General features: G+C 36.3%; 2 protein-coding genes across 2 annotated transcripts in view; one reads left to right on the top strand and one right to left on the bottom strand.

Annotated features, from left to right (window-relative positions):
• The window catches only part of znf646 (zinc finger protein 646), a 23,455-nt gene extending 16,208 nt beyond the window's left edge, over positions 1-7,247 (top strand). The window contains exon 4 of the transcript XR_003934087.1: positions 7,237-7,247. The gene's annotated coding sequence lies outside the window, so the exon portion shown is untranslated. The remainder of the gene's footprint in view (positions 1-7,236) is intronic.
• The window catches only part of si:rp71-1c10.7 (tumor necrosis factor receptor superfamily member 12A), a 13,798-nt gene extending 3,549 nt beyond the window's left edge, over positions 1-10,249 (bottom strand). The window contains exons 1-4 of the mRNA XM_030122020.1: positions 9,934-10,249; positions 2,205-2,303; positions 1,978-2,121; positions 659-706 (exon numbers count right to left, since the gene is read on the bottom strand). Of these exons, the coding sequence (XP_029977880.1) occupies positions 666-706; positions 1,978-2,121; positions 2,205-2,303; positions 9,934-10,015 (366 nt within the window). The 5' untranslated portion in view covers positions 10,016-10,249 and the 3' untranslated portion in view covers positions 659-665. The remainder of the gene's footprint in view (positions 1-658; positions 707-1,977; positions 2,122-2,204; positions 2,304-9,933) is intronic.

The raw sequence follows: 10,249 nt of genomic DNA, 5'->3' as shown, positions 1-10,249 counted from the left end.
TTGACCATATCCCTTTTCAAAGGATGATCAGCTGCATAACTATGTAACAACCAATCACAGAACATCATCCATCCAGACGAGCCCTTCCAGCATCAGGCATGAACGAAAACATATTTGACGGCTCATGCTGGATTTAGACGCATCCTGGACTTAACTAGAATATGAGCAGAACTTTAACAGTAAATTTTGTGAGTATTTTATATTCCAAGATCTTAAACAAAAGTGTACTCCTTTCAGTATCCACATGACAATAGCTTTCTTTAATTTCTGATTCTGACAACATACACAGCAAATCGTCTGAGTTTTACCAAATAAATATGCAATTTATTCATTTAAATAATTCCATTCATTTGTGTAGTTGCTATCAATCCCTGCTGCAGTTGTAGACAGTTAACAACAACCTGTAGCAAGCTTAAAATAAAAATATTATTTATGCTATCGTTCCAAAAACACTGCAGATTATTTTTGTCTTAAGTTGAACATATGTTGACCATGTGTCTAGAAAACACTGTACATTTAAACCAGTAGATTCCTGCACTTTTACCCACAGATATTCAGCTGAACACACTTCAGTATGACCAGATATTCATGCAAAAGCCCAAATCAGAGTTAATTATAATGTTGTAAACCTTGTTATGACCGTGAAAATGATACGTACTGTAATGTTACGCTTGATAAAGTGGCCCCGCAGTTTCCTCAATGGGTTCTGTAAAAAATAAAGAACACCGTTAGCATGTTCCTGCATTATTATTGCGTGCCTACATGTACGACAGTTCATTTCTGTGGTGGAGTCACGGTTTCTACACATGGGAACATTTTATCAAATGCAGCCACATTTTGTGAAATAGACTGAAACTACAGCTGTTTATTAAAGTCAGGGATCATTCCTAGGTAGCCATGTCAGCTCCTTGGTGTGCCATCCAAGACTCATTCCATGCCGATCAATACATTCATGAATCCAACAGACTAGTGAGTGAAAACACCCCGCCCCAGTTTCATATTTCAGTAACTCCTATATCTGACATGAATATAAACATATGGGCAAGGTGATACCACAGCTGGACAAGGTACATGAAGGTTCTGTATGCACATCTTCTGCACTCTCAATGCACAGAATTTACAAGGAATCTTGAGGTAGGCCTATATTCTATCCCAATTTGCTAAAGTATAAAAAAGAAAACCCATCCAAATTTTTTATATGTTGTAGTTGACACATAGTGTTATATTTTTTACAATGGTGTCAAAGAGGTCAGGCATGTCCCACACGGTCAATTTCAAGGTCAAAATATAAATCAAAAGGTCATCCACCTCAAACGTACTCAAATGTACAAATGAATGCTAGATTTAGATTCATTATGGTCTCCCCTTTACAGAAATACCTTGCATTCTAAAATTGGACCAGTGGTTGTGTTAAAATTTGAAATTTTGGCTTTTCTGCCTATGAATTACCTATATACCAAATTTCATAAACATCATAGGGGGTGAGGTTTAAAAATGACATTTAATTGGGTGATCTGAGATGGACTGAGCTTAGACCTTATTCTTACATTCTTACTGCAATGTATGACTTATTGATATGTTATTCTGGAAAACTGTACCATCTTTTAATCATTGTAATAATTCTTCAATTATATTTTTCTATCTATATCTATCTATTTTTTATTTTCTTTTATGTTCCTTTTATCTATGCATAACCACATCTACTAGACTTTTTGTATGAAATGTGCAATACAATGTAAATAATAATGTAATGATAATAATAGAGGTTTCCACAGAGGTTCCACAGACACATTCTAGACATCGGTACAATCTTACCACAAAACTTCCTCCTTGACTTTGAGAAACTGCCAATATTTTAGTTTCTGTATATTGAAGAGTCTCTAATGCAGTCATGCCTTCCACTTTCAGCTGCAATTACATCTACTGCATCAATAAAAATATAAATAATTAAATATAAATAAATTTAAAAAACCTCACCACGTAGAGGCCGTTTGTGCGATTTGCGTCGATGAACCATGACTCCAATAATTAACGCAGCCCCGACCAACACGACAGCCAACACTGAGAAACTGGTGATGGCAGCCAGTTTCCACACATCAGGTGTCTCATCAACAGATTTACCTTTAAAAAGAACAAAGGATCATTTAACACCGAGTGAATACGCCTTTCACTGGTGGCATGAGTTCAGATGTCAGCTGTCTTACATGTGTTGCATGATGGGGTTTTTGGGTATTGCTTGCATGATGCACACGGTACACAAACATCCAAATCGGAATTCCAAAACTCTGAATTGCCACACAGACCTGCACACAGAGACAAATGAGAGGTTAGTGTGATGTTTACATACAATCAAAAGGCATATTTTAGGATTTATGAAATGTTAAATCCACTGTATGCATATGACATGTTGTAGTAGCAGGATATGTGGAGATGTGATCTGAAACTGATGCAAATATTTGAAAAAACACCAAAATTCCTTCACTGGGCTTTAAATTTCTAAAACATCACCACATGCTTCAGATAATCAGCTGGGTTCTGCTACAGCTGCACAGGATGTGACTTGAAACCAATACCTGAGGACCTCTGCGGTCTTTCTCTTCTTCTAAAATGAAACTGGGAAATTCCTTTGAGCCAGAACGCTGATGCAACGAAATGTGTGAGAGAATTACTCAGTAAGTTCATGTGCATGTAGAAGCAGGCAGCGTGTGAAGATCAGGATGTGTTTTTCTCATCACACTTCCTCAGAATTGTTTTTGAGTTAGTGGTACGTATGCGGCTTCCAGAGAATAAACCAGTGTGTCTGAGCTCAGTGTGAGAATGTCTACCTCTGTGCACACAGTGTAAAGCTTCATCTATTTTTATGGCTGCCAGACAGCTGAACAATTAAAACTGTGCACTTCCCAGATGATAGGGAAAGAATGAGATGAGAAGATGTGACGGCTCACAGCAACAATGAGCTCAGTGAAGAAAACAGAAGTGTTGCTAAGAGTTGTTTGGTTTCCTCTGCAGGTTTTAGCTGTGGATATGGACCAGTCGTGACAATAAAGTGAGGAAAAAAACACTTCTGCAAAAACTATAACGTGACAAGGATACAGATAATCTAACAGGGAAACATCCTGGAGATATTCAGTCAATAGCGTGATAATAATCAATTTTCCTCCTCTGTGACATTTGCATTTGCATAGACGACTTTGTTTGCGTCAAAGATTGTAGCAAGGAACCACCCTGAACTCAAATAAGAGTCATCACAACTTGTGGTAACTTTCATGTACAGACCAGTTTCTTTCATCGTCATCGAAAGTAATACCAAAAGTTTCACAGAGTCCCAGTCTGACTTAAACAGAAAGTCATTAAATGAAATTGTAGGAAACTGTGGTAACAACACCAGGTGATGAATACTGTGAAATTACTCAGAGGAGCTTTTTTTTTTTTTTCAACAGAATACAAGATAATAGGGTTCTAGTGAAATGAAACAAGACACGGTTTGGAGTGATTTGATAAATATAATCATGATCGCCATGACAACATTCAGCATCAAGAGTTGGAGGAAAGGAAAACAGCCATGGTTGTACTGAAACATTGGCTATATCATGGTTAGAGATAGTTAGAGATAATAAATATGATTGAATAATCAGCACCAAAAGCATATTGTCGCTGTCAGGTGGAAAGCTCATAAGTCTAATGAAAAGTGTTGAAAACAGCGAGTGACTACATCTCTTAACTCCTTTCATTTTCTTAGAATATACAATGTTTTTCCAGTTTCCTGAAAAATAACGATTTTGGACATAAGAGGTTTCTACCCGACGGCAACAATACTTTACATCCTGTCAGTATTGGCAGAAGTTTGTGGTACTAGTGACTGATGGCGTGAGCTGTGTGGTCCTCTGAGTCTTTTATTTATTTAATAATTTACTTTTATTGATTTTATTACTTTTTAACTATTTGATTTTGTGTTATTTAGAGCAGTCCTGTAGTTTTATGTACTTATTTATTGTTTTTAGTATTATTCCTAATTGTTTTATTGTTTGTATGATGTGTAGCACTTTGGAAACGTTCTTCTAGTTTAAATGTGCTATATAAATAAAGTGAATTGGACTGATGGGTAACTGCCTATTAGATTTCTATAGCATGGGTGAAGTTGTTCGTTTCAGATACCCATAATGCATTTTCCCTTTACAAAACTTGTTTTAAACTACTGTTGTTATACCGACCTATACAGATCTGTTATCAGTCAATTTCCATTCAGTGTGTGGAGGTGTGCAGTAATTACATAAAGATAAAGCTTCACCTGTGTGTCCTTTTTTTTGATGAATCTTTTCAGTTTTTCACAGTTGAATCGATTGTTTAATCAGTAAATGTTGAAAAATATCCTTTGCAGAGTTTGACACTTTTTGGTATATCTGATCCAAATCAATAACTACCATTCATCATATTGTATTTCTAGTAGTCCGAGAGGGAACAAAATTCTACACCCTTCTGTGTGTTTTTCACGTTGTAGAAAATCTGACCTTTGATGCAGAATTTCAACATCGCTGACAGCTGTAATTACTGCTAAAAATCGCTGAGACTCTACTGCTTTACTTCATGTTTTGGCTCAGAAGCTTACAAATGTTTAATTTTCACACAACGGGAAACAATGTCAGGTTAATCTGTTTGTATATTTAGTCTTTTGGTTTGGACTGAGACGAGAGAGCTGCAGAAGGAAGGCTTATATTTTCATTTTTATCTGGGTATTTGATTTCAGCTCCTGCCCACTGAAATAAAACTAATTGTCAGGTACAAATATATGACTTACCTATTATGTCTAATATAAGGTTTATTTTACTATCAAATAAGCACTGGTGGAATGTAACTAAATCCTTTTACTTGAGTAAATTTGAGGTGATCTTAGTTTACTTGAAGATTTTCATTTCATTTCCTGCTCCTTCATACCTCTACTCCATTTCCATCAACATTTCAGTGGCAAATTTGATGCTTTTTACTCCATGAGGTCTGTTACTTTTCAGATACAGTTTTTCATCCCCTTCCTGTGTACAAATCTCCAAATGTGCTAATTTTGCAGACATAGATTCATCAATTTATCGATTCATCAATTTATCCATTTAATCTGTGCAAATAAGACATTTTCTTATCGTCAGAATCTGGTTCCAGCAGTGGCCGATGGCTTACTTTTGACTTCCCAACTGGTTTTAACAATTTTGAGAGAAAATAGTAGCTCAAAAATTGTAAACAAGACAGTTTGATGTTCATTTCCAGATTTATTGATTTATTACTTTGATGCTGATGTTCAGTCATATCAATTTATACATTTATTTATCTAACCCTATAGCGCCGAACGTAACATATTTGATACATTAGTTTTGAAGCCCTCTACATGATCAGTGTGATATTTTTTTCTTGAAAAACCTGATGTATACAATTAGATACATGCAATACAAAGATAATCCACCAGGGGGGAGGAATTCATTCTCCAGAGGCCTTTCCAGTGACACTACAAGATAGCCATTAGTGAGGAAGGAGGTAGAACTTTGCCAATTTTGAAAAGGAATTGCCAATTTGTTAGACATGTTTGCATCACATTATGTTTTTTCTTTGTTCAAAAATAATAATATTTTAGCATTGAGACCCGATGTATCAAATATGATAAAAATTGAAAATCATACATTGAAATTGATATTGAAAAAAAAAAAATTGGGGGGTTCTTCAGAAGGACGAATAAAGGCTCCCGTTTCAAAGAACTGGAATTTTCTGTCAATAATTTAATGGTTCAGGCTTTACAGTGCTAAGTATTTAATGTGTTAACCATCAGCTTTTCCCTGCTCCAAAATATAGCCATTATAGAAAGCCTAAAAATTCACTATTGGTCAAACACTAGTTGAATGTTTGTGATAAACTGAGTGGATTAAGTGCTCTGTTAACCCATAAAGACCCAAACAGTCACTGGCTACCAAAATCATCTACTGATCTAAAGTGTTTACCAACTTCTAATCCATTAATCCTTGCAATACATGTAAATAATTGGTTTAAAATGCAGTTTGTCATGTTTTTATGGTCATCAGATATGACCCATCTAGATGTTCAGAGGCTCTGTAGTTGCTGTGGAAACACTGTCATCTTCTACAACAATGATTCACCAGTAAAACCCATGGAGTTGGATCAATGACAGTGGTTGGTTTATGTTCAGTTAATGGTATATTTTGCTGAAAAAGTCTCTTTATCTTCAGTTTTCTCTATTTCTGATATAAATACCTTTGAATTTACTCTGAAATTTTATGAACACCTACATGACAGTGAATCAAATATAGAAAAATACCTGATTTTTACTAAAAAAAAAAAAAAAAAAAAAGCTAAATAAAGAGGATAACATTACAATAAGTGGTGATAAATCACTTAAAAAGAGTAAATATAGAGAGAAATTTATTTGCAAATTGCCACAAAAGCAGGTCTGGGTCTTTCTGGGTTAAGGTTCTTAAGCCTTTGTTGGAAAATGCAAAGTCACAAAGCTGAAAAAGGGGCTGTTTTCCTGACATCATGAAAAGTTGACTCTATAGATACATGGTTCTCAGAGGGCAGTAACGTTAACATATAGAATATAATGCACTGCTGTAGATTCAACTAAACATTAAATGACGTAGTTGAAATGAGCTCAACTTTAAACATTTACAGCAGGAAAATCTAACATATGCATTAATGCAGCAGAAAAAAATTAATCTAAATACATCACATACAAGCGTAAAACACTGACACTGACCATTTTCCAAATTCTAAGTACATTTTGCTAATAATACAGACATTTTCTAAACTAAACACAACTTTTACTTGTAGTGGAGGATTTTTACAGAGTATTAGTGCTTTTTACTTCCTCCACCTTTGTATACGAGTGTAAATAACAAAGAAGTTGGTGATTAAATAAACTTTTGTTGCAGTAAAGTAGGGAATATAAACATTAATGCATTTTTGTAGCTAAACACTTATTTTAGCTCTCATCGCCGATAGGGAAATGGGCTGATGATTTGTCAAGATGTGGAAAAAAAAGTGGAGCAACTCCCTTGATGCATCTGCAGTTGTGTAATATTTGAGATGAACCTGATTCCTCTCATCACTCCCAGAGACAATGAAAACTGACCCCAGATCCAGAATGATCACCAGCTTGTTAGGAAAAAGAAATCCAGACTAACATGATGACTGAACACTAGGCTGCACTGCACGGTTCCCATTACAGAGGACGTTAACAAGAGATCATTAATGGAAAAACAGGCACCTGCTCAAAAAGTCATGTTGAAGGTATTTGACCCTTTCACTGTGAAACTATCTGGTTATGTTACAGCCACATGTTCGCTCCCTCTGAGACTCTTCATCACTCTCAGCTCCACTGACTCACTTCATAGCAGTGGTCACAGTAAAAATGTGTCGCAGATCTTGTAAGCGGAGCATTCTCCTGATGACTTCATCCTTTGGGTGCAGCTGGACTTTCGCTCAAGCGTTCAAAAGGTCACTGGAAGGAACTGAACTGTGACTGCTGGTTTACCTCTGACCAAACCCCAAAACCTCATCAGACGAGTAAAGCTCCTGCTGCTCAGATAAGATAAAAGCCTAAAACTGATGATTAATTTGAGAAACTTTATTTGCATTTGGACTAGACTTTGTCTTTTCTTTCAGCACCTTTGGGTTTATCATTTAAAAACCTTTTCCAGACATATTAGACAACAAAATAAAAACTTTTCTTCCGATAATAACTTGTATCCAATGTGGTTTTCCAGCAAAAATATTCAGTAACATTGTTAGAAATGGTTCAAATCAAATCTCCTTCACCTCTTTCCAACATTTGAGAAGCTATGAAATACATGTTCTCCTCTTTAAAAAACATCCTGACACTGTGTCACACTCTGAACAGACATCATTTTGCACTACACTCAACATGTTGAGGAGGAACATGGAAAAATATGTTCTTAAGTGAAGGAGGGCTTTGGCTACAATGAGTTTTAACAAAAATATTAAATAACCTCATCAGAAATCACTCTAATACTCAGTTGGAATCAGCAAAGACCCTCATCATTTAATTTGTTTAAACAAATCTTAAATGAAACTTTAAGACTGGAACAACATACATACACCCTAAAGAATAATGGGGATGCCTTTGGGAGGATATGGGAACCGTTTATGGACCTCTGACACTATCATATTATAATAAGGTTTGACATGTCTACATAACATTTACAAAGGATGAACTGTGAGCATAGAGTGATTTAATTTAACTTGCTATGTACTTTCTTTTGTTGTTTGATTGTGTCTTCTCTTATTTCCTTGTTTATGTAACTGAAATGTTGAAAAATGAACAAAAAGATAATTGAAAAAAGAAAAGGAAATTTCTCTAATCACCTCTTCATCCCACTCAAACATTTGTAAAGTTAGGAAAAATGTTTTCTACTCATTCATTAAATATCTGTATAATCTGCACCTTTTGCACACAAACACACTGCTCCTTCCATTACCTGCACTGTTTCTTGTTATAAACTAACTTCCTGTTGCCTCTTTTAGCACACTACTGTTTTCTATTGTTTTATTGTTGCTGCACAAGAAAAAATGTTGCTTCAGCTTCTTTTTATGTAAATACACTGTTGCCCATAAAGTTGAAATACAACATTTTGACCTCTTCTCATGAAACAATTGTGCTGATGTGATTTATTTTTTATGGACAAAGTCTAACTGGGACTCAGTATGTGATCATTGTACCTTGTCACGGGTGATTACTGATGTATATAAATAAGAATAAAAAGAGGAATGTGCCTGAAAACACAAAATTTCTACTTTATGGCCAACAGTGTATAATGACAATAAAGTTCTGTATCTAAAAAGTACGTTTTGAGTTCCTCTGCATTGACGGCTTCTACTTTTCATTGCATTTGTAGAAGTTGCATATGATTAAATCTTGTCTGGCGCCAGAAAAAATCCTATTGGCAGGTCCAAAATTTACATTTTAGGTGAACACTGAGAAACTTTCCACCTTCTGCAACCGAACATGAAAACATCCTGACAAACTCTGACCAGCCAAACTCCAAAAATTGGAAATGAACATGAAAAAAGACTTGCATATGAGCACAGTAGGGGCTTTGAGTTTCCCATAGCTCTGTATATAAAACCAGGGATGCAAGGAACCAGTTTGGAGCCATTATTTGTGTTTCTACCCAAAGGACCTTGGCAAATCTCAGCACCTAGCCTGACAAAGGGTGTTTGAGGGTGTGGGGGTGTTGTATTTTGTCATAAACTGGAAGGGGGTGGGTGGACCAACAGCTGATGTCCAGATGTAGAGATGGGCTCATACTGATAGATTTAGATCAGACATGTTTTGAGTTTAAAATGCGTTTAGCAGAATTAATGCCTGAGGAAATGGTTTAAACCTGTCTGATTATTCAATGTTTTATGCTCTTATTCCATCTGACTCTGGTGTTTTCCATTGGGATCACCTCCAGACTTTCAGAGAGCTGTGGAGCAAACTCAAAGGCTCTCTCTCACTGAAAACTATTTGGTTAAAGAGTAAAGAAAAATGTATCTGGGTAGAAAATGGACTTTAGACAGTGCAGCCTAGCATGTGGCCAGTCTCTTTTCACCCAGGGGTACTGATGGATGAGGTGAAATAAGGCGATCGGAATGCGGAACCGGTGAGAAATGCAGCTGGTAAAGGAAGCGGCTCTGTAAGCAGACCCACTTATCTGACTCCATTAGAAGAGACCAGACCACCAGGCTCACATCCATGTTCACACACACAAGGACATCCAACAGTTTTTTCCACAGATAAAAGTCAGAAAAACAGGAAAAATTATTCAATCACCCTTTAGAGTCACGTGAATAGACAAAAATAAATAAATAAATAAATAAATAAATCAGTCTAAATATGTGTAAAGAAAAATAATAAAAACCCAATATATGACTTACTTTTTTGTGCGTTCACACCATGGAAGTTGGTCACAGCCGCTATAATAAGTCCGCACAGTGCGCACAGAGCGTTTGAGGCCATGATGTCTGCGGGGAAAAAGCTGCTCGATGTCCGCTACACAATTCCCGAAAGTTCATCTGATTAACAATCCGTGCTGGGGTTTCAGCATGGAAAAGCGAGCATCAGAGTGAGTCACACGGAGGAGTCTGCGCCTTGTTTTAATAGCGCACACACCCACGCTAACAGTTCAAGTCCTATGAGTCATTTCCTATGTACTGTACTGCGCGGATTCTCTGTGCGCACTCTCCCGACTCA

This window comes from Sphaeramia orbicularis, chromosome 19 (assembly GCF_902148855.1).
Source record: "Sphaeramia orbicularis chromosome 19, fSphaOr1.1, whole genome shotgun sequence".
In the NCBI taxonomy this organism is placed as follows: domain Eukaryota; kingdom Metazoa; phylum Chordata; class Actinopteri; order Kurtiformes; family Apogonidae; genus Sphaeramia; species Sphaeramia orbicularis.
Note: the sequence above shows the minus strand (reverse complement) of the source record. Positions and strands in the feature narration are given on the sequence as shown.